General features: G+C 42.0%; 1 protein-coding gene across 9 annotated transcripts in view; it reads left to right on the top strand.

Moving 5' to 3' along the window:
• The window catches only part of WDR27 (WD repeat domain 27), a 304,525-nt gene that overhangs the window by 132,062 nt on the left and 147,334 nt on the right, over positions 1 to 25,129 (top strand). For 6 of the 9 annotated variants that reach the window (XM_078370488.1, XM_078370485.1, XM_078370484.1 and 3 more), the window contains exon 24: positions 15,262 to 15,360. In XM_078370488.1, coding sequence (XP_078226614.1) covers positions 15,262 to 15,360 — 99 coding nt within the window. Of the gene's footprint in view, positions 1 to 15,261; positions 15,361 to 15,551; positions 16,221 to 18,923; positions 19,184 to 25,129 lie in introns of those variants that run through there. The other 3 variants (XM_078370482.1, XM_078370481.1, XM_078370487.1) reach the window with 3 other exon arrangements.

Below are 25,129 nucleotides of genomic sequence, written 5' to 3'. Positions count from 1 at the left end.
GTCCCTGGATAAATTTTTAAAACAGCTATTAAACAGAATGAATATTTTTTTAAAAATACAAAAATATATTTCCTAAAGTTAAAAAAATGTAGTTAAATCTAAATATTGAATAAATGCCTGGGAAAATTGACTCAGACTAGTTTGCAAAGAAATATAGCTTAATAAATCTATTTGACTATAAACATTAACAATAAAACACCTTTGTGGATCCATGAACATGTTCAAATGCTTATAAGGGAAAGAATATGAGCTTGGATAGAACTTTTGTAAATCATCATTTTTTTTTGTCGTTAAAAAACATTGGGAAGAACATATTTAACATACTCAAAAAGAGAATCTGAGTCAAAAATTTTACTATCTAGCTGAATTGTTTCTTGAATATAAAACCAGACACACAGTTATGAATCTGCCAGAACTGAATAGTGTTTGCTTGAGTTATATTGAAGAAAAAGCTTTATAAAATGAAGGTAAGGCTGAGCAAGATGGCTCATGCCTGTAATCTCAGCACTTTTGGAGGCCGAGGCAGGTGGATCATGAGGTCAGGAGTTCGAGACCAGCCTGACCAACATGGTAAAACCCTGTTTCTACCAAAAATACAAAAATTAGCCAGGTGTGGTGGTGGGTGCCTGTAATCCCAGCTACTCAGGAGGCTGAAGCAGGAGAATCACTTGAACTTGGTGGAGCTTGCAGTGAGCCGAGATTGTACCATTGCATTCCAGCCTGGGCGACTGAGTGAGACTGTCTCAAAAAAAATAAATAAATAAATAAAATTAAACCAAGGCAAGATTGAAGAAGTTTCAGCAAAAGGTTCCAGGTGAACAGTGAATATGTTAACTATGTAAGATCAAAATATGGGAATGAAGGTACCAGAATACTCTGTAAATGTTCTATCTGTTGGAGTTTAATAGTACAAAAATGGTAGATGTGAGAATATCTATAGAAAGTAGAGTAAGTCTCTTGATTCTTCTCGTAGATGTTAATTAAATAAAAAGAGATCAGTTGAAACTGACAATAGAACTGTAAACCCTTAAATGTAATTAAGAGTATAAATATTAAGATAATTATGACTAAAATTGGATGTAGAGGAAGAGAGATGGAAGAAGAGTTGCTAGACAACCTCACTATTGGGCTTAGTAGGGAACTAACATGCATTGTCTTACACAGCAGTAGACCAAGAGTTTCGTATAAAGATTTTAATAAAAGATAACTGCTGGAACAAGAATTATGCCATTTTTAAGTACCCAAAGAAATATCTGGATAGGGCGAATAGAATAGACCATAAAGTACCATACATTAAATAGAATTAGAATAAAACAGTAGGATGAAAATGTCAGTCATATTGCTGTCTCTGTTGTTGTTTTGTTTATTTTTGAGGCAGAGTCTTGCTCTGTTGCCCAGGCTGAAGTGCAGTGGCATGATCTTGGCTCACTATGAGCTTGAACTTCTGGGCTCAATCCATCCCCTTTCCCCAGCCTCCCACATAGCTGAAACTACAGGCACATGCCACCTGGCCTGGCTCATTAGTTTTATAGACATGAGGTTTCACTGTGTTGTCCAGGCTGGTCTCAAACAATTGGCTTCAAGACTTCAGCCTCAGCCTCTCAAAGTGCTGGGATTACAGGCCTGAGCCACCATGCCTGGCTCATATCAATGTTTAATGAAAAAAAGAAAAAAACTTTCAGATTGGATTTTACAGATGAGGAAAAAAATCTGAGTTCATGCTCAATATAGGAGATGCCTTAAGCCACAGTGATCCAGAAAGGATAAAGAGAAGAGATATGAAATGTATACCAGGCAACCAGGCAAATGAAAATAAAAATAAAGCAGATTATGTGATTTTAATATCACACAAAGCACAATTCAACCAAATAATTACAAAGCTAAGACACTTATGATTCCAAAGGCTAAAATTCACAACAAAAATACAATATATGCTAATATCTAATCCTTGAAGAAAATAAATTTCACAAGGTGGAAACCATAAGAACCAAATAATAAGTAGCCACGCATTAATAATGGAGACAAACGTGTCTGTCTCAGTCCATGGCAGGTCGAGTGCACAGAAATTATAAGGTTATAGGAAACATTTTCATAGTAATGTTCGTCTGCCAACAAGGAAGATGTGTTATTTTCAAGTGCACATCAAACATCTATGAACAATGACTGTAAATGAATCCATATGGAAAAGCTCAAGAAATTAAAATAAGAACAAAAAAAATCATTTTTTCCCTATAATGCAATCAAAGTGCGTTTATTCATGTACATATTAAAATTCTGTTAAGCAACTCTTTAAAGGTGTAAAACAAAATATGAAAATGTTGGATATCTTGAAAATGATGCTGTTTCCCATAAACCAGTTCTTGGAGGGAAATTTATAGCACCAAATATGTATATCATACACAATTTTAAAAAGGAAAAAAAAATAAATGAGTATCTAAAAGCCAGAAAAGGAATAACAAAGTAAATCAGAAAAAATAAATTAATAGAGAGAAAAGCAGGTGATAAGTAAGAAAACAGAAAATCAGTAGAACTAATAAATATAATAAAACATGAGTTTTGTTGTTGCTGTTGGTTTTGTTTTGTTTTTTTGAGATGGAGTCTCGCTCTGTCACCCAGGCTGGAGTGCAGTGGCACAATCTCAGCTCACCGCAACCTCTGCCTCCCGGATTCAAGAGATTCTCCTGACTCATCCTCCCAAGTAGCTGGGATTAGAGGCACCTGCCACCATGCCCAACTAATTTTTTGTATTTTTAGTAGAGATGAGATTTCACCATGTTGACCAGGCTGTTCTCAGACTCCTGACCTCAAATAATGCACCTGCCACTGCCTCCCAAATTGCAGGGATTACAGGCGTGAGCCACTGTGCCTGCCAAAACACTAGTTTTGTTTTTTTTTTTTTGGGGGGGGAGGAAGGCAGGAAGGAAGGGAAGAAGGACGGTAGGGAGGAAGGAAGGGATGAAGGAAGGAAGGAAGGGAGGAAGCGGGGAGGGAGGGAGGGAGGAAGGGAAGGGAAGAAAGGAAATCAGGCAATGAAAGAGACATTGCCGACCTGGATCTAGAGGTTTACAAGTTGATTTATTTTTTTTTTGAGAGAAGGAAAGAAAAAAAAAAAAAAGTAAAGGAGAGGAAGAAAGAGGAAGAGAAAGAGGGAGAGTAAATGGAAATATTGCTTTATTTTGAAAAAAATTGGGTATTAATAATGGCCAATCAATGTTTCATTTAAACTAATGGGTAGGTGTGATGTGGTATTGACAAGAATGTACATTTTGTGTATTTGAAGTGGAGAGCTCTATAAATATTTATTAAGTTTACTTGTTCTGGATCTGAGTTCGAGTCCTTGATATCCTTATTAATTTTCTGTCTCATTGAATCTAAGTCTCCTATCTGGGTGTTAGGATCATTAGCTCTTGTTGTTGCATTGATCCTTTTACCACTATATCTTTGTTGCTTTAAAATCTATTTTATCCGATACAAGAATTGCAACTCCTGCTTTTTATTTATTTATTATTTATTTTTGCTCTCCATTTGGTTGGTAAATCTTTCTCCATCCCTTTGTTTTGAGTCTTTGTGTATCCTTGCATGTGAAACAGGTCTGGATGTAACATGCCGTTGGGTTTTGGCTGTGTCTTTTGATTGGGAATTTAGTCAATTTAAATTTAGGGTTACTGCCATTTGATGTTGACTGGCTGTTTTATCCATTTGTTGGTGTAAATTCTTCTTTATGTTGGTGCTCTTTACTTTTTGGTGTATTTTTAGAAAGGCTAATACTGGTTGTTTCTTTCTGTGTGTAATGCTTCTTTCAGAAGCTCTTGTAAAGCAGGCCTGGTGGTAATAAAATCTCTGAGTTCTTGCTTGTTCATAAAAGATTTTATTTTTCCTTCAGTTGTGAAGCTTAGTTTGGCTGGATATGAAATTCTGGGCTGAAGGTTCTGTTCTTTGAGGATGTTGAATATTGGCCCCCACTCTCTTCTGGCCTGTAGAGTTTCTGCTGAGAGATCTGCTGTAAGTCTGATAGGCTTGCCTTTGTGGGTTATCCGACCTTTCTCTCTGGCTGCCCTTAGTATCCTCTCCTTCGTTTCAACCCTGGTGAATCTAACAATTATGTGCCTTGGGGTTGATCTTCTTGAGGAATATCTTTGTGGTGTTCTCTGTATTACCTGGGGTTGAATGTTGACCTGCTTTGCTAGTTTAGGAAAATTTTCCTGAATAATATCCTGAAGGGTATTTTCCAGCTTGGATTCATTCTCTCCGTTGCATTCAGGTACACCTATCAAACGTAAATTTGGTCTTTTCACATAGTCCCACATTTCTTGGAGACTTTGCTCATTCCTTTTTATCCTTTTTTCTCTAATCTTTTCTTCACGTTTTATTTCATTAAGTTGGACTTTGACCTCTGATATCCCTTCTTCTGCTTGAATAATTCGAGTGTTTAAACCTGTGCATACTTCTCGGAGTTCCTGTATTGTATTCTTCAGTTCCATTAATTCACTCATACTCCTCTCTAAGTTGTCTATTCTCAATAGGATTTCATCAAACCTTTTTTCAAAGTTCCTAGTTTCTTTACGTTGGGCTACAACATGTTCTTTTAACTCACCGAAGTTTGTTATTATCCATTCCTTGAAGAGTGATTCTGTCATCAGGAGGCGCTCGTTCTCCATCAAGCCTTGTTCCATTGTTGATGTGGAACTGTGATCATCTTTAGAGGGAGAGGCGTTCTGACTTTGAGTATTCTCAGCTTTTTTACGCTGGTTTCTTCCCGTCATTGTAAATTTATCCTCCTCTCGACTTTGAAATTACCAACTTTCAGATTAGGTCTCTTGAGTGGACGTCCAGGTTGTTACTTCCCAGGGCCAGAGCAGCGGCGTTAAAACTGATGGTGCTTTTCTGCCCAGGATTCTCCTGTCGGGCTTCCTTCTTGTGTCCGTAGTAGGCGACTCTGCCTTCCCGGGGCTCCAAACCTCGGTCAGAAGGGGAAGCGGTCCCGTTTACTCTGCTCCGAGAGCTGCCACGCCGAGGTGTCGGCGAAACCGCTGCACCGACCACGAGAGTCGCGCTGGCGACCCGTGTGTTTCCACCACTGGGGGATCTTCTGCTCCGCGAGCGACCAGACTTTGTCTGAAAGTGTGGCGTCCTCTAGTTCTCCGCGCCTTCCCTGAGAGCTGCAATCCCGGGATGTTAGCGATCGGCCATCTTGGATCGTTCCAAAACACTAGTTTTTTAAAAACACAAGCAACAAAATAAACTTTAGCCAGTGCAAGTATTTTTTAAAAAATAGAGAAAGCTTAACCTATAATTAAGAAATAAGGAGGAGGCAAAAACATAGAGCAGAGGATTTTTAAAATCACGAGACTGGTTCTCATAATTTGTGCAAATTAATATGAAAGCCTCTATAAAAATAGTTGAGTTATGGAAATTTAGTTTATCAAACTTCCCTCCAAAGTAGAAACAAATTAAACAGGCCACTTTTCATAGAAGAAATAGAGAACATTTTATAAGAGCTCCTTGTGAAATAGTACAAGGCCCATGTGCTTTCTTAGGGGATTTTACTAACCTCTTAAACATCAAATAGTCTTAAAGATACCTAAGTGTTTTAAAGCATAGAGAAATAAGACATCAGATTGCTTTTTGAAGTAACCATAACAGATAGAAAACGATGAAATTTCGGAAAAGAGTTAATTTATGAATATTAATTCAAAATCTTAAATGGGAACATAGACAGTCCGTTAATAATTTATCACGCCCAAGTGGGGTTTATACATAGAATGCAAGGATGATTATGAATAAATCCATTAATAATTCTCTAGTAATATTAACTGATACAAAAAGAGTTGTATAACCATGTTCCTGGATGCAGAAAGCTACTTCAACAAAATTCTGGATTTCTGTTAAAACACCCAGTAAAAGAGGAATCCATGAATGCAGCTTTTAAATGATAAAATGCTTATCTCAGCCCAAAAGCCGACATCTTACTGAGAAAAGTGGTTGGGAACAGAGCCAGAATGTTCCATTAATTCCATGACTATTTTACAGGGTATTGGAGGTATTTCCCTATGAAATTTGACAGGAGAACTTACAGACATTACCATTGAAAAGAACAGCTAAAATTGTCTTTATTCATATGTGACAAGATTGCATATCTGGAAAGGTGAAGAGACTTAGTGGCAATAAAATAAGTGAAAGATTAGTAGTAGTGTTAGAACTAATATATGGAAGTCAATGATCTTTATGGATACAAAAGTAACCTCTGAAAAGTTATAGTGGAAGAGAACTCATTTAGAATAGCCTCAGAAAGGATAAACAAGATTTCTGCAAAAAGGCTAAACCATTCAGGTATTAACAAGATTTCCGCAAAACCTGCATTAAGACATTTTATTTTTTCCCTGGAAGTGTAGACTTAAATAAATGCAAAATTGTAACTTGTTCTTGGATAGATAGGTTTAGTCTCATAAAGAGGCCATTCTCTGTAGGTAATTTGTAAATTTAACACTGCCCCAACAACAGCAACAGAATACCAGTAGGTTCTTCTGTAGCTGTACTGTTTGATTGTAAAGTTACTTGCGAGAATAAACAAGTAACAGTGGTCAAAATACCCCTGAAAAAAAGAACGTTACGATGGGGAGAACTTGCTCTGTCAGCCATTAACCTATGTTAGAAAGCCTTTCAGATTAAAACCATGTGGAACCGGTGCTCGAATACCGGTATTTCCTAGCTCCCACCGGGGAAGGTTCTTGGAAGCGGCGATGTTCCGGTGATCACTGTCAGTATCCTCTCTGCAGCCTCTAAATACCGTTCCTCACTAATAGAAGCCAGAACTCCCTGGGTGGAGAGCTAGTTCCAGATCTATGGCAGAAGACTTACTAGATGAGCCAGGGATATCTTTTGCCAAAGAGAAAAGAAGAAATCAAAGGCGAAATCAAAAGAAGGAGTCATATAACAAGGCCACAGGCAGCAAGCAGTTCCCAAGGCCTTGAAGCTACTGCTGCGTGAGGCATGTACGACTGTCTACTGGTTAGAGCAGTGGGCAGCACCACAGCAGTGCCCCATTCTGTCAGCCAAAGGAGGGCCAGCTGAGCATCCAAAGAGTAATGACTGTGATTGACTTCAAACACTGTATATCCAAACCCTCATCATATTTGATCATACTTCCCCCAAAAAGCTGTAGCTAAAAACAAAAACATAAAACCAAATGTCATTGGTCCCCATTGGAGGTAACTAGGGCACCAGTCCCTTACTCAGAAGTGTGCCGTATAAAGGAAAATAATTAAACATTTGTCTGTCTTTCCTTTTCAGACTGTATTTTAAGTAAACCCAATAGCCTACTTGGTAAGGGAAAGTTACTTCTTAGAGAATTGCAGACAATTGGAATGGATGAATGACAGAATTAGAAAATCACCCTTTTGCAATCTCAGATGCCGTAACTGACTTAATCAAATGACATCAGTAGATGAAATTATCAGATAAAGATAATGGCCCAAAGGAAGCTTGGATAATAGATATTTTGCTTAAGAACACACACACAAATGGCCAACAGGTACAGGAAAAAGGGCTCACATCACCAATCATAAGGAAAATGCAAGTCAAAAACATAATGAGATACCACCTCACCCCTGTTAGAATATCAGAAAGACAAGTGGTACTGAGCGATGATGAGGATGTGGAGAAGGGGAGCTCCTGACCACTGTTGGGGGGATGCAGAATGAGGCAGCCACTGTGGAAAAGGGTGTTTTTCTCATCACAAAGCGAAGAGTAGACTCCGCATGACCCAGCAGTCTCACTCCTGAGTATTTGTCCAACAGAACTGAAATCGGTATATCGAAGAGATACGTGTACTTTCCTGGCCACTGCGGCACTCTTCAGAATGTCCAAAACGTCCATCACAGAGGAATGCATAAGGAACATGTAGGGCAGACGTGGAATGACATGCTATCCCAAGGCCTTAAAAAGTTACTGCTGCCTTAGGTATTTTCCGTGTCTACTAGTTAGACCAGTGGGTGGTACCACAGCAGTACCCTATTCTGCTACATCTTTGCAAGAGGAAGTGCCAGAGAAAAGGGTGGGGTTTAGTACTGTGTGTGCCATATTTATTTTGCCAGACCTTGATGGAGGTTGACAAGAGTTGGAGATTGTGTGTCAGCCTTGCAGCCTGATGAGGTGGTGCCGGGCGATGCCATTCGCCTCCCATTGCTTGTGTGGCAGGCGGCCAGGTGGCCCTGCATGCCACAATCTGGAGTTCTCTCACACAGCCTTTGCCCCTTGCTGTAAGAAGGCAAGGCTTCTGTCTTACTGTGAGTTTAATACATCTTGAAACTTTCGGTCTTCTGAGAATAGTATACTGTTTTGTAAACTAAATATTCAGTGATCTGAAGAAATATGCAGAATACTCAGAAAATGTCATTTCTGGAATTATTTTCAAAAACAAAATAAGTGAGCATAATACAATAGTTGATTCCCCCGTGGAAAACATTGCTACCATTGTCAAGTTTCAGAAGTGCAGAACTCACTTCTGTTTGTAATTCTTTGTCCCCTTTTTTCTGTGGGGTTAATTTGGGTAAAGGGAAATGAAGGTCACATGTTAGGAACTTTGTGAAAGGAAAAATGAAACAAACTTCATCCTCGCGGACACGGCTCAACAGAATTACAAAATAGTTGTAATGAATCGGTGTAGTCCTCTTTCCAAAACACTTCCCTTCCTCAGTAGGACATTCAGTCCTGTACGATTTTTGTGAAAATATTTTTGAGCAGTCAAGCATTATTCCAGCACCCACAGATCTACGCCACATCCTCATCTTTTGCCTGAATAATATTGCTTCCTTGATTTCTTGCTGCTTCTCTCAGGCCTTCTTGATTTGCTTCTGGCATAGCATTTACTGACATAGGTTTTATTTCTAGTTCTGTTTGTTTTCTGAATATGTCTTAGCCAGAGTTCGTTTCTCTGTGGTGGGGGAAGGGCTTCATGACTCAAGTGAGTACCTCTAATTAAAACGTTTTTCTTACACATGAATTGTGGCTACATTGAATCATTTGCAGAGCTGTTCATTACCTTTGCTCTGTGTCATACAAGAGGCTTACTATCCTTCTGTATTTATGGAAACTGTGTAGGATCACAGCATAAGAAACCTGTGTGTCTACTAAAATATTTCTGATATTTGGGCTTCAAAGTGCTCTCTCACATATGAAGTTGTCATGATCAGAAAATTCATGAACCCCAAGAATCCCCTGGACCAAAAGATGTGTTTTATTTAATTCCATTCTCAAAGAGGAAACAAAAGGTCGTTCCCTGGGTAAGTTTTACCTCGCTTCCTGCCACTATATTATGTCATTCTATGTGTGTTTTGAGGTTTCATGCAAATAGAAGCCAGTTGACCTCAGGAAGGTCTTTTCAAGAGAGGTGACAGGCCTCAGAAGACTGCCTGCCCTCAGCTTGGCTCCCTTGTCTATAGAATTGGGGCAACAAGAGTGTTTTCTTGATAGTGCTGTTGAGAGGGTAACACGAGAAAATGTATGTAAAATTCTTATCCGAGTGCCTGGTAACAAGTCAGTGTACTTGCTGCTGTCACCCTCTGTGTTTTATCACTGGAAATAATGGATGGAAAAGAGATTCAGTCACTATAATTTCCTTTGTCCATTTAGTCTAAACAGACAGGAGTTTTGGATCCTCAGAAACCTTTTGATATTAAATCAGTCCTGAAGAAAAAAATAGCAAAATAAGCAAAGATGATTTTGGAAACACCTGGGAAATTAGAGGGAATTTGAGGATGCCCTGAGCCCTGTGTGAATGGGAGTTGTCGTTGGCAGCCTAGTGAAATAAACAGCAAAAACTTAGTCAGAAAAATCAGTCTGGATTCTCAGCACTGAGGCTCCGGGCTAGAATGGTAATGTGCTGTCTACCTGTCATGAGTTTCTCAGTAAAAAACGTAAGTTTCAGTAAAATACGGATGCACTTTGGCTCCTTATTGTAAATGGTTTACATAACAGTTGTGTTTTATAAATAGTGACAAACTGTACAAATGTTAGGGTTGCCCTGACCCAGTGGTTCCCAGAGTTGGGTGCCCTGGACCAGCAGCGTCAGTAAATTGTGCATTGTTGCAGTGAAAGGTATTCTCTTACGGCTCTTGTGTATTTTACATCATGCCTAATACAATACTGTAAACTTTGAATTACACTATGGGGCCCATAGGAAGTGCCCCTAGAGATGCTGAACCTTCTCCCAAGAAGCAGAGAAAGCCACAACTTTACAAAAAAAGCTGAATTGCTTGGTATGTACCATAGACTGTCAGTCGGCTGCCATTTCAAGATCAATGAATCGTGTAAGAAATAGCGTAATGAAAGAGAACTTGTGAACCCACTGCTGCAGCTATGCCAGCAGGCAGGAAAACCTGGCACATTTTGTTAAATCCTTTTTAATCTCATATTGCAAATGAAGCTTTTAAGTGGGTGCAGGATTGCCATAAGAGAGACATACCTATAAACTCTAATATGATTCAAGAAAAAGTGAAGTCCTTATCTGACAAAGCAAAAGGAAGGTGAAGGATGGTTTGATAATTTTAGAAAGAGGTTTGGCTTTAAAAGTTCAAGATAACAGGAGAAAGCAGCAGATGAGTTCCCAGACACCATTAAGAAAATCACTGAGGGCCAGGTGTGGTGGCTCTCACCTGTAATCCCAGCACTTTGGGAGGCCGAGGCAGGTGAATCACCTGAGGTCAGGAGTTTGAAACCAGCCTGGCTAACATGGTGAAACACTGTCTCTACTAATACTACAGAAAGTAGCCAGGCATGGTGGTGGGCACCTGTAATCCCAGCTACTTGGGAGACTGAGGCAGGAGAATTGCTTGAACCCGGGAGGGGGAGATTGCAGTGAGCTGAGATGATGCCAGTGCACTTCATCCTGGGGCCTATTTTTAGGAAAAAACATTCCACAAAGGACATTTATTGGTAAGGAAGAGAAGGAGCACCAGGACTTAGGAAGGGATAGATCAGCTCTGCTGGTTTGTGCAAATGCAGCTGAGCTTGTGATCAGAACTGCCCTTATCCATAAAACTGAACCTTGAAGGGAAAAGATAGACATCCCCTGCCAATCTTTTCACTGTTTACTAAGAAAGGAGGACACTGAGAACTTTTTCCTGGATTGGTTCCTTTGATACTTTGTCCCTGAAGTCAGAAAGTACCTTGCCAGTCAGTGACTGCCTTTTAAAGTTCTCTTGGTATTACACAATGCCCATGGCCACCCAGAACCCCCGGAGTTTAACACCAAAGGTGTCAAGGTGGTCTTGCCCCAGAACAATGCTTCCCATCCAGCTTCTAGATCAGAGGCTCATTACACATAGAGCTCTTTGGAAAGGGTTGTTAATGCTATGGAAGAGAACTCTGATAGAGAGACATCATGAAAATCTGGAAAGACTGCACCATTGAAGCTGCCCTTAGCTTTATAGGAAAAGCCTTGCAGGCCATCAGCCCTGAAACAGTTCCCGCCAGAGATAACTGTCCGGAGTTGTTCATGACCTCACAGGATTTATGACAGGGCCAATCAAGGAAATCACGAAGAAATCGTGGATATGGCAAAAAAAAAGCTTTCAAGGTATGGATCCTGGAGAAATTCAAGAGCTAACAGACACCACACCAGTGGAATTAACAGAAGAACACTTGATGGAGAAGCCTTACCAATAACATAAACCATTACCATACATTTTATGTGCTATATGTGTTAATGGTTTATTCTAACAATACGGTAAGCTAAAGAAAAGAATATTATTTAAAAAATTATCAGGAAGAGAAAACATAGTCAAACCAATGCTGGACAGTAAGGAAGAAGACATAGAAGAAGCAGTGCCAGGAAACAAATCGACATTAGACAACGTGGCGGAAGGGTCCTGATGACTCAATGCTTTTGACATGTTTCACAACATGGATGCTTTTACAGGCACTGAAACAAAAGCAAATGGTGGAAGAAGGATTGGTACTGTATGGAAAAATGTTTAGAGAAATGAAAAAGCAAAAATGTCTGGCAGAAATTACGATGTTTTTGTAAAGTTAGATCAAGCAAGCCTGCCTCTGCTACCTCCCCTTCCACCTCCTCCACCTCTTCTGCCTTGGCCACCACTGAGACAGCAAGATCAACTCCTGCTCCTCCTCCTCCTCCACAGACCACTCAACATGAAGATGATGAGAATGAATACCTTTATGTGTAGTGAATATATTTTCTCTTCCTGATAATTTTTTAAATAACATTTTCTTTTCTTTAGCGTACTGTATTGTTAGAATAAACCATTAATACATGTAGCACATAAAATGTATGGTAATTGCTTATGTTATGGGCAAGGCTTCTAGTCAGCAGTAGGTTATGGGTAAAGTTTTTGGAGAGTCAGAAGTTTGATGTGGATTTTTGACTGCATGGAGGGCTGGCACCCCTAGCCACCACGTTGCTCAGGGGTCAACTGTGTATCAGACTTTCATTTGTAGACTTTACTTCAAAACCTGCTTACTCATTGGCAGAATCACTGGGAAGGCCTAAATCTAAAGGACTCATTCTTACATTAAAATGGTTTGTTTTTGTTTTTGTTTTTTTTGGTCATTATTTTATTTGCTGAGCAGAAGCTCTTTAGTTTGATGCAGTCCCATTTATTTACTTTTGTTGTGACATTCAGAATATTGCCAGGGTCAATATTGAGGTGCTTTTCCTCTATGTTCTCTTCTAGGAGTTTTATGATTTTTGGACTTTCATCCATTTTAAGTCGGTTTTTGTGTATAGTAAAATAAAGGTCCAATTTCATTATTTTGTGTGCAGAAATCCAGTTTTCCTAACAGCATTTGTTAAAGAGATTATTCTTTTCTGATTGTGTCCTCTTGATGGCTTTATTGAAAATTATTTGTCCATATATATTTACATTTATTTCTGAGCTCTATACTCTGTTTAATTGGTCTGTGTTTTTGTTTTTCTACCAGTACCACATTGTTTTAGTTACTATAGCTTTGTAATATAATCTTAAGTATGATGCCTCCAACTTCATTTTTCTTGAATGAAAAAGTAACCTATGGGCTGGGAAATAATTATTTGCAAACCACATATCTGATAAGGGTTTAATATCCAAAATTTATAAAGAACTCTTGCAACTCAATAGCAGAAAAACAAATGACCTGATCAAAAAAATGGGTAAAGGACCTGAATAGACATTTCTCCAAAGACAGCATAAAAATGGCCAAAAAGCTATATGAAAAGGTGCTCCTTTTCATATATGATTAGTGCACATCACTAATCAGAAGGGAAATGCAAATTAAAACCACTGAGCTAGTACCTCATACCTGTAAAGATGGCTAATATCAAAAAGACAAGAGATAGCAAATGTTGGTGAGGGTGCAAAAAAAGGGAACTGTGTGCACTGTTTTTTTATTTTTATTTTTATTTTTGAGACAGAGTTTCGCTCTTGTTACCCAGGCTGGAGTGCAATGGCGCGATCTCGGCTCACCGCAACCTCTGCCTCCTGGGTTCAGGCAATTCTCCTCCCTCAGCCTCCTGAGTGGCTGGGATTACAGGCACGCGCCACCGTGCCCAGCTAATTTTTTTGTATTTTTAGTAGAGACGGGGTTTCACCATGTTGACCAGGATGGTCTCGATCTCTTGACCTCAAGATCCACCCGCCTCGGTCTCCCAATGTGTGCACCGTTTGTAGGAATGTAGGTTGTTGCAGCCACTCTGGAAAATGCCATGGAAAACATTGACAATAGAACTACAACGTGACCCAGCAGTCCTCCTGTTGGTATATGCTCAAAGGAGAGAAAATCAACATCATGAAAGTTATCTGCCCTCCCATGTTCATTGAGCATTAGTCACAACAGCCAAGCTATGGAAACAACCTAAAAACCCATCAATGAACAAATTAATAAAAAAAATGATACAGGAGTCTGTGTGCATATGCATATACACACACGTACACATGATAGAATATTCAGGTTTGCAGAAGGAGAGCTTGCCATTTGCCACACTGCGGATGGACCTGGAGGATGTTATGCGAAGTGAAATAAACCAGACACACACACACACACACACACACACACACGCTGCAGGATCTCAATTCTGTGTGAAATCTGTGTCTTAACCAGAGCTCAAAGGCACCAAGGTAGACGATGGAAGTGTGGTTAAAGGATAGGCGGGGAGGGGGAGGAAATGGGGAGATGTGGGTCAAAGGATACGAAACAGCAGCTGCTAGGATGAAGAAGTCCAGGTATGTAAATGCAATACAAGTGCTAAAGTTAATGAAACCACAGTATATTAGGGATTTTCGTGAGCTACACAGATTTTAGCTGTTCTTGTTGCAAATAAAATTAGCGTCGTGAGATGATAGTTACCCGAATCCGCCTCACTACAGTTATACTATTACCTGCATAGCTGTAGGTATGGATCCCCTAAGATCATGTTACAGACTTCAAGTATACAGAATACACTTAGCTTTTTAAAAAATAGTAGGTTTTTGTGGGAAAAGAATCAACTTTGACACCTGCTGCTGCAGTGTGACATTGCTCTTTATTACTAGTAGGCTTTTGAAAATATTTGTTGATACACTGTGTTACTTAATGATGAGCTCCTCTTTCAATTCTGTCAGAATGGTATCTGATAACAGAGTTTTTCTCTGAAATAAAATATTTGATGGCAATTCTGGATGTATATTTCCAGAATTGTTTGTATGTGTGTGTGTGTGTGTGTGTGTGTGCATGCGTATATGTATATATACATATGTACACACATGCACAATTAGAGAAGAACTTATTTATCAACAGCTATAAAAATCTAAGTATTTGAATTGTTCAAATTCAAAGCTGATGAGTAGGAAGGAAAGCATATTGTATGTACCTATCAGGTTTATGGGGGAGGACAATAGAATATCTTTTATTTTTTCACTCAATTTGGAAATTCAAGGTAAGGTTGAATTACAGAATCTATACTCCTTCCTTAAAATTCGTCATCAAACATGAGCATATATTTAAAACTGTTCACAGGGTACTCTGGAGGCTTTTGATGTAAATAAAAAGTATGACATAAGTTCACCGAGATGTTAAAAATCTACAAGACAGAAGAGGAAAAGATGCCTGTTTATAAAGTCAGTTCCTCAAGTAGGATGACGTTTTGTCAGCCATCTTGGTTGCTGCTGTTGCATTTCATCAGTGACACTAATCTATAGACTAATGTGTAGACTGTCTGTCTGCTCTGTGTGGCTTGTAGCTGGTTACTGACTGAGTTAACACGGCACACCCGGTCATCTTGTCTTGTAGGCTTACATGTATGAAATGGGCTCCAGCATGTTTTCTCACCGGCTGGCTGGGCACACAGACATCGTCACTGCAGTGGCCTTCAACCCATCAGCACCCCAGGTACAGTCTTGCTGAGTGGGAGGGGTACCTCTGCTGCACATACGTCTTACATTATGTATTTGTATCTTTATGACTTTATTTTGCTGAAATCTTATAATATTTAAGGTTATGTGCCAGTGTTTACTGAGTGCAGGGAGAACTTAGGAAACAAACTTCTACTGGGGAGAAAAAGAAATAAACCTTTATTGTAGGAAAATGAATCTGGAAAAGTTTCCTTATAATGAAGGTGTTTGCCACTCAGCACTCGTGCATGTTTGATCTGAATGAAACAGGAATGTATAGGAAGACCCTCGGACAAACACAGTTACACGGGCACTAACATGGACACCAGTGCCAGCAAAAAAGCAAGCAGCAGAGCAAGGAAGACCAGGATTTTGAAAATTCTTGTGGAAAAAGACCACAGATTTTCCAGAAACGTTCTTAATTAGAAGAAAACATGAAAATAACCATTGCAAATCAATTGTAATAAAAAATTTATGGTCTTCTGTTAAATGTAGAGGGATATTTTTAGCAAAAGATTAAAAATATTAGATACTGGCCAGGCATGGTGGCTCACCTATAATCCCAACACTTTGGGAGTCCGAGGTGGGTGGATCATCTGAGGTCAGGAATTCAAGACCAGCCTGGCCAACATGGCAAAACCCTGTCTCTACTAAAAAATACAAAAATTAGCTGGGTGTGGTGGTGGGCACCTGTAATCCCAGCTACTCTGGAGGCCAAGGCAGGAGAATCTCTTGAATCTGGGAGGTGGAGGTTGCAGTGAGCCGAGATCACAGCACTGCACTTCAGCCTGGGCAACAAAACAAGACTGTCTCAAAAAAAAAATAAATTAAAAAAATAAATATTGGGTATTGATTGAACTCCAGTGTTTGGGAATAATTTCATTTTATCTCTTTAAGATTGAGGCTTTCATTCAGAGAATAGCGTCATTGTGTGACTGTGTGCTCTGGCCTAGTGCATGTGACCAGGTGGAACGGCACTCTACATGTGTCTTGTGACCCTGTTTTTCTCCAGCAGACAACGATTGCTGTGGTTCAGGGCACATTGCAGTGCCTGGCACAAGTGGTCCTGCCACTGTGTATTGAATGTCGAAAATGAGTAAGTGCATCTTGTGCTATCATGGAGTAGAGTTCCCATCAGCCCTGTGGTTTGAAGGCTTCGAGATACTCCGGAGTTCCATCCTTGGCCCTAATTTGTCTTTTCAGTCTGCTGCAGACGGGAATTTGAATTTATAAATTCCCTATTATAAACAATACTGAAAAGTACATCTTGATGCTTCACTCTTCCCATGACGAGACTGTACCATGTACACTGCAAAGCACCTGCTTTTCTAGATAATACTTGTGCCATCACCTATTTCTGCATTTTTAAAATGTACCGTTTTGTGTTGTGTTCTTTTGTAGTCCTTTGAACAGTATTTGGGCAGTGAGATGGAGGAGTGGTCAGGAAAGAAAGATGAAAAGTGCAAAGCTAGACCCAGCAGGGTGGACGGCGGGGAGGGGGTGGTGATTTATGGGGAATCAGATGTTAGTTGTCTTGACACTTCAGCATTTGGCATCAAAATGTCTTTTAGCCTGACTGAGGGAATTTTTTTGAGTACTTGAAAATTTTCAGTGAAAAGTTGTGTAGGTCTCTATTGGCCTTGAGATTAATGAATAAAAGGTAAATATGGCGTAAATATTGTTCTAAGAAAGAAAGAGGAAAAAGCAACAAGTAGTAGTTGTCATGAACCTTGCTTCTTGATGAAGGGCTGCTAAAGATCAGGCAGTGAGAAGCCAGTTATGTATACGTATTCATCATACTGATTCATTAGACGTAATGACGTAACACTGAATTATATATGCATTTCACTAAGTTCATTGTAGGTATTCATGTATATAGGAGTGAGTGTAATTACTGGCTCTTTGTTAGTTTTTAAAATTTCCTTTCTTTACTGATATTAGTCCACTTTCTTCCACATCTATCACCTCACTACCGTTCCTCTGTTTCCCAGCATTGTAAATCAGACAACTGGAAGTATTTCAGTTGTTACTCAGTTGTGGTTTAAGTGGTAGTAAAATAATTATTATGATCACAATGACTTTTAAATTATGTTTTCTGATCATGTAGGTTTTCTCAGGTTTGGACAGTATTAGTAAGTATTGAAGAGACAGTTAACCACATAAAATTGAGTAAAAGTAAGATTTGGAAACAACAGGCAGGAAAAGTTTTTGTTAAAAGTAAACATGGTAAAGAAGTACTCGGGATGGAGAGACAGGACACTGAAAATCTTCTCCTTCACAAAGGCAATGAAAACAGTAACAGAAATTGTCAAAACCTGCTTCCTTAGAACTCTGAAATTAACCAGAGGCTTGCAACAATCCAGAGCATGTGTGAAAGAAAAATGGCTGAGTCTCAGTAAAACAGCAACCTTTGAAGCCTATCCTGCCTAATTTAATAAACAAGGAGAGCTTCACTTTAAAATCAATTCCATCGGGTAGCAAGTGAAGTTCTCATGTGAAGCTCAGGTAAACTTGGAGGTAAACTCATATTTAATATGTTATTCCATTTTGCAGTATATGAGGGTGCTGCTGTTTTGGAGGAAAGATTGATAGTACTCTCCTAAGCATGGTTTATTTTGTTTATGATATAAAGACACACATACAAGGAAAACATGGGAACAAGTATGGTCAAATACTGGAAGTCCGTGCCACAAACACCAACAGCATTTCCCCCGTCTAACAATTGGATCTGGTTAATGACAGAAGTACAGGAGCTGTGAAAATTGGGGAGTGAAGTGGTGAGGGCACAGGTCATACTTGGGGAATTGCTACTTTCTTTATTGATTATAATCAACTATTCAGCATTTTATAGAACAGGTCCAGACCTGATGCAGGAAATCCCAAAATTGGGGCTTACCCTGGGAGGGTTCTTGGCTTTGCTCAGGGAAGAATTCAAGAGTGAGCTCGTAGTGACAGAAAGCAAGTTTGTTAGAGCAAAAACTGTTTTGCAGCTGCACAGACAGAGCAGGGCCACGCCACTGACGGAGCTGCCGGCAGCAGCACACATGGGTTGCTGGTGGGCATAGTTATACCCACTCTTAATTATATGCCAAATAGGGGGCAGGCTATTCATGAACTTTCTGGAAAAGTGGTGGGAGTTTCCAGAACCATAGAGGTTAACGTCTGGGTTGTTTCCATGCATTTGTAAACTCTTACCGTGTCAGTGAGAGTGTCTTATGCAGCTTAATTATAATTCGTGCATAATGGATAATGAGGGCAACCAGAGATGGCTTCAGCAGCATCTTGGTCCCAGCTGGTTTGGGCCAGTTCCTGTGCTACATCCTGTTTTGATCAGCAGAGTCATGACCTAGGCTCTGGAAACAAGTCCTGCTGACCCCTGCCTCAGACCCTCTAATTGTTCATTTCTGATGGGTACTTGGTAATGTTCTCTCTTATATAAATTTGATTTAAAACGTGTGTCTTATGATAAATAAATTTTCCGCTCCACAGTCATTACTGCTACTTTGAAGTGGGCTGTTTTGTTAGATGGTTTAAATCTCTCTAATCTGCCCCACATTACAGCCTCATCAAAGGATCAGACCTTTCATCTATGACTTCATCAAGTTTTTCTTGGTAAAATCTACAGCTGGTCATTGCAGGATGACATCTGATGCCAGGAGTAAGCAGGTTTTGGGAATGGCCAGTTCACTATTGAGTTTGTAACCTGGTGGAGAAATGTCACAGAAGCACATCTGGTGCCACTGACACCCAGCTGGTGGTGACCTCTGCAATCAGGAGGAGAAACTCATGGAAATCGGCTCAGCCAGGAGGCAGACTCTGGCTTCTGCCACGTACCTACTAGGGCCATGGTGAGAGTCCTTACATTAGGGACATGGAGCGTGATGACGTCTACTGCAGCTCCCGGTTCTTATTCCTTCATAACACGGGTGTCTGTCAGGCCGTAGATGTCTTGAACTCCCTGAGTCTCTCAGACACAGATGGTCGCTAATAGCATTTGTCTGTATTTTACAAGGTTGCTTGGGAGTAAATGATGCCATATAAAATAATAACCAAAGCTACTGTTGAGCATCCCCCAAGAGTGAGGAGCTGTTTGAGCGTTTTTCCTCATATAATCGAGTTCTTGTCAGTAGCTCTGTTTGCAGTGTTAGTGCAACTGTGTCTCAGATGAGAGTGTGGGGTTGCAGACAGATCAGTTTATATGCAGAGTCTGCACCAGCATCCCGACGGCTTCCAAGCCCACGCACTTACGGCCCACTGTGAGCTTCTGTGCGGGAAATCTGTTAAGGGCTGCACACATTTGTAATGAGATAAAATACATTGTTTTTGCCGTTTGTATTTAAATATTTATTTCAAAGTTCTTTTTGAAATTGTAAAAAACAAACAGAAAAATATGATCTAGGTAGACTTGACATTCATCCAAAATGCAGGCGTGTTTTGCAAGTCCTTCTGGGCGCTGAAACAGCTTCCTGGCCTCTCACATTCACAAGAGGACTTTCTGGAAGATAGGCCGTGCCGTTGTTTTTATCTCCCAAAGGGCAGCCCACACTGTGGCTATGGATAAGAAAGTGAACTTGATGCTGACCTGTCACCTAATGCACGGTGTGGGCACCGTTTTTCCGGGACTGCCACACTTTGGCAGAGCGCGCCTCCCAGCCTGAAGCCTCAAGCACTGGGGAGCGATGGCACCAGCGTCCCAGCGGGAGGATAAAACACGCGTTAGAGAAACGCGTTTCGTGGAATCAATAGGCGATCGATGGATGGAGAGAGGCGGGTGGAATGTTCTTTAACGGGAATTGGCCACGCAGTTGCAGAGGCCGAGAAGTCGCACGCTCTTCCGTGTGCAGGCTGCAGCCCCAGGACTGCTGGTCCCAAGGCCCGAGGATGCGGAAGGGTGGCGGGTACTGAGTCCCAGCCCAAGGGCGGGAGAAGACCAGGGCCCCGGCTCCAACAGGCAGGCAGAAAAGCCACTGGTTTAAAACCGGTCGCGGCGAATGGCTGCGTGGGACCCGGAGAAGCTTTCGGTCGCTGCGGTAACAAATGACTCCCAGGGGCGGCTGAGGACAGCGGGGTCTCCGGACCGCAGCTCTGTGCGTCGGGGGCTGCGGGGCCCTCGGGGAGTCCGACCCGCGGGGCTCACTCCGACCTCCTCTCTGCCCTTGGCGCGCGGACCCCTTTGTCCTCGCACTGCGCCCGCGGTGACACCGGGAACGTCCGGAACCATCTCCCGGTCTCCAGGCCCCGACGCAGCCTCACCCGCAGAGCCCCCTTTCCCTGTGAGGGAATCTGTGGCCGCCCATTCCAGGCGCCCGGACCCTGGTGTGAACATCCGCGCGGACGCCCCTCCTCGGCCGGCCCTGCCTGGACGCCGCCCTCGCCGCCAGCTCCGCGTCCCGGCCCCGCTTTCTTACAGCGCCCCTGGCTTTCCCAGGGAAACCACCCGCTGACACCAGCGCCCACCCGGCGGGAAAGTGCCCTGGGACTGGGCCGGGTGCTGGCGCGTGTCTCCCTTCGGGCGCAGGGCCTCGTCTCGGTCACGGCCGGCATCCCTCCTGTGGCCCAGGTCGCTTTTTCTTTAGCGCATCTGAGAGGATCCTTCTTCCTTGCAACCCATTAAGCCAGTTTATAGTCACATAAAATACCTAACTGTGTGATTAACGAGTTTATAGTCACATCAAAGGGTTACTCAACTGTGTGATTTTCATAATTCTCTTTGTGCTAATTATAAACAAGCCCTTGAGGAAAGGTCCCTCTTCTTTGTTTCCTCTGCTAAGAAAGTACCTTGTAAAGTGCTTGGTACATTTTGAAAAATCCTTGAGTTCCAGTCTTGAAAAACAATCCTTTTCTTTTCTTCTTCTTTCCACCCCCCCACTTCCCCACCCCTTTTTTTGTGTGAGACTCTTGTCCAGGCTAGAGTGCAGTGGTGCAATCACAGCTCACTTCAGCCTCAAACTCTTGGGTTCAAGCACTCCTCCTGCCTCAGCTTCCCAAGTAGCTGAGACTACAGGCATGCACCACCATACCTGGCTAATTTTTTAATTGTTATTTTTAGTAGAGATGGGGTCTAGCTATCTTGCCCAGGTTGGTCTCAAACTCCTGCCCTCAAGCAGTCCTCCCACCTCAGCCTCCCAAAGTGCTGGGACTACAGGTGTGTGCCACCATGCCTAGCCTGAAAAAAGTTTACTTTTCGGTAGTCTTCACCTTTGAGTTTTGTTACATGGCAGAACTCCCCAAATACCAGAGGCTTTCCCTGACACTCATGGAAAGTCATCAGTTCAGTTGGGCATCTCCTTCATCTCGGAGCATGGCTGACAGTGAAGTCCCACCAGACCTGCTGGCTGCTGTGGGGCAAGGTGGAGGCTGGCCACTATCCCATACCCCGTGGTCACACCCACCATGAGATCCAGCCCCGCCCAGCAGAGCAGAGAGTGAGTCCCCTGAGGTTGGGTGGACACAGAGAATGATATTTCCAAACATGAACACACTCTACCACATTTCATTTTGTAATGTTACTGAATTTGAGGAGTGCTGTTAATCTGGTGCTAATTGTCTTTGTCCATAGAAATATCTGACATGCAGGCCCATTGCTCCCACTGCTCCGAAAGCCGGTGGTTTTTCCAGTCATGGTTCTCAGACAGGTCTCTGAAATAGCAATGCTTCTTCAGGAACCCGTGGCAGATAGGCTGAGAAGCCTTCATTTTGCAGTAAAACGAGACATGTTTTCCCTTCACTAACATTTGTGAAATTGTTGAACCTTAAAATATCCATTCTTTGTTTTTAAAGTAGCATGTTCTTTCTCAGTTTTATTAAATCCCAGGTGCACCCTACACATAATCTCTAAAATCATGCCCATAAAATGAAACATGGGACTCAAGCTTTTGTTTTAAGAAAATCTATTAGATGGTGCATTAAAATAATGAGTTGAAATTTTTATTGTGGAAAAGACCCCTCTAAGATCCCGCCCAGGTATATTAACATGTAAAGCGCATGTGTCAGCCAAGAGACCAGGCTGCATATTGAGGAGAATGAGACGTTAGGTCCCACAGGGCAGCCCCCTTCCCACCAGACGGGGAAACACACTCTGCCTGCCTTCAGCAGCCCAGGGATCAGCGGCGGGGAGCAGTAACACCAACTTTCCAGTAGGGGGATAAAACAAATGTTACAGAAACACATTTCCAAAGAAACAGAATCAATAGGTGACTAACAGACAGATGGACAAGAGTCGGGGGGCGGGGAATAAATGGAATCAATAGGTGATGGTTGGGCAGACAGATGGATGTGTGGATAGAGAGATGGATGAATGGATGGATTGAATTTTTTTATGTAAATTGGCTCATGCACTTGTGGAGGCTGAGATGTCCCAGTATCTGCTATCTGCAAGCTGGAGCCCCAGGGGAGCTGGTGGTGGTGTTCTAGCCTGAGTCCAAAGGCCCGAGAATGGGGAAAGAGTTGGGGGGTACTGGTGTAAGTCCCAGACCTAAGGCAGGAGAAGACCAGTGTCCTAGTTTGAACAGGCAGGTAGAAAGACCAGGGAAGTCACCCTCCTCCACCTTTCTGCCCTATTCAGACCTTCAACGGATTGCACTATGCCCACCCACATTCCCCGCTTCCTCTCTCTCATCTCATGCTTTTGGGTGACTCCCCTGATTTGAATACGAGCTTGCAGAGATAAGCTATTCTTTCAAGCCCTTCTTTCCTGGCTGTGTGGCTGGCCTGACCCTTCCAGGTGGCTTTTGTGGTTTCAGGACTGAGGGTGAGAGCACTGGGCTGTGAGAAAGGGTTGGGGACAGGATGCTGGCCCCCACCACACACTCATACAGTGCTGGAAACTGGCCTGCCCTTCCCACGATTTCAGGCTCATCATCCTGAAGATCTGGCACAGCAGGATGAGCTTCCCACCTCTTGCTGGGACCGAGATGCGACATATTCTGAGACTCCTGCTTTCCAGTGTGTGACCTGGGCAGATGTTGCATTCACCAATCTTGTTTCAGGGAACTCACATCACTTTTGAAAAGCAGGAGACAGATTCCATGACTCGCTTTTGTTTTAATACGTTTTAATTGTGAGAACTATTATCCGCTTTCCAAAACTAAAGTTTTGAGCCTCTCAGAGTAAATTTCTTAGATATGGTTAACAAAAAAGTAATGTTTTTCATCACTGTTATTGCTCAATTGTCAAAATAAGACTTGTGAGTCTTTTGGAAAAAGAGGATTATACTCGTACTTAGGAAATTATTCTAACAATTTCTGTGACTCTAAAAATGAGTAAGGAACCATAACAGCTCACAAGGGACCACAGGCTCTGCAGAGTGGCTTCGGGATCCAAGATTCTGAAGCACACCTGGGTGTCCTGCCAGGAACTGCAGCTGCGCGCCACATGCGCCCTGTCAGATGTGACTGAGGGAGGCATTGTCAGCTGCAGTTTGTTGGACGTCCGAGGACAGTGACATTTTTGTCATAAGATATCAGTATAGCTGTTAACTGCTTAGGATGGGAACACAAATTCAAGAAGCTTCATAGTTAAATTATACTGGCTGAGATTGCAGCTAAGCAAGACTTAGTTCCAGCAAAATACTAGCAAGGCAGACCTATCTCAAACCGGAGATGCGAGAGATGAAAGAAGCTGTGATGTAAGCTCATGGGTCCCTGACTTTAAAAGTGTGGGCTGCAGCAGAGGCCTGCTGTTCACACGGGAGTTCAGGAGAAACAGGAAGTGTGCGGGTTAGGTATGGAGACAGCTGCTTCACACGCAGATACAGAGAGATACATTTTATTGGAATGGATAACAGAGTCACAAATATCACCCTACCTTATATTATCAAATTGATTTTCTTTCTTTCTTTTTCTTTTTTTTTTGAGAACGAGTCTCACACTGTTGCTGGGCTGGAGTACAGTGGTGTGATCTTGGCTCACTGCCACCTCTGCTTCCCAGGTTCAAGCAATTCTCCTGCCTCAGCCTCCTGAGTAGCTGGGATTACAGGCATGCACCACCACAGCCAGCTATTTTTTTGTATTTTTAATAGAGATCGTGTTTCACTATGTTGGCGAGGCTAGTCTTGAACTCCTGACCGCGTGAGCTGCCTGCCTCAGCCTCCCAAAGTGCTGGTGTTACAAGGCGTGAGCCACCGTGCCTGGCCCCTAGTTGATTTTCTGTTATATCACAGTCATTAGTTTATCTTTTGTCAGTTGTAGAATAGTTACAGTCACCTTCTGTGTACATGGAGGATTGGTTCCAGGTTCCCCCTGTGCTCCCAAATCCTCACACTCAAGTCCTGCAGAACTCACATAGTCAAAAAGTCTGCCCTCCGTATGCCTGCGTTTCACATCCTGGGAATGCTGTATTTTTGATCCAAGTTTGGTTGAAAAAAATTCCATCTATAAGTGGACTTGCACAGTTAAAACCCATGTTGTCCAGAGGTCAACTGTAATAAATAAAAGAGGATGAATGTAAGATGATACAAAAGCTCTTTTCATGTTGTGTTGTGTAGTTTGGGTTTATTTTCAGTTTTGCGTTTTTCAGTTGTGCAGGATTGATCGTAAGAAGATTTGCTTTGCTCCTAGACCCTGTCAGTACTGTTACCCTAGAACACAAGGTGGAAATCTGGGGGTTTCTCAGAGAGTTTTTGTGGAAGACAAGACACAGACGAAGGCAGAGGTGTGTGTGCAGAGCCCAGGTGCACCTGGCGTGATTCAGGTTGTAACACAACCTCCCGGGAAGGGAGGAACGCTGGATTGAGGAGGGAAGGCCGGCAGGGTGGTGTGGGGACAGCT

Source organism: Callithrix jacchus, chromosome 4, assembly GCF_049354715.1.
Source record: "Callithrix jacchus isolate 240 chromosome 4, calJac240_pri, whole genome shotgun sequence".
Taxonomy (NCBI): domain Eukaryota; kingdom Metazoa; phylum Chordata; class Mammalia; order Primates; family Cebidae; genus Callithrix; species Callithrix jacchus.
This window is presented reverse-complemented; position numbering and strand designations above follow the sequence as displayed.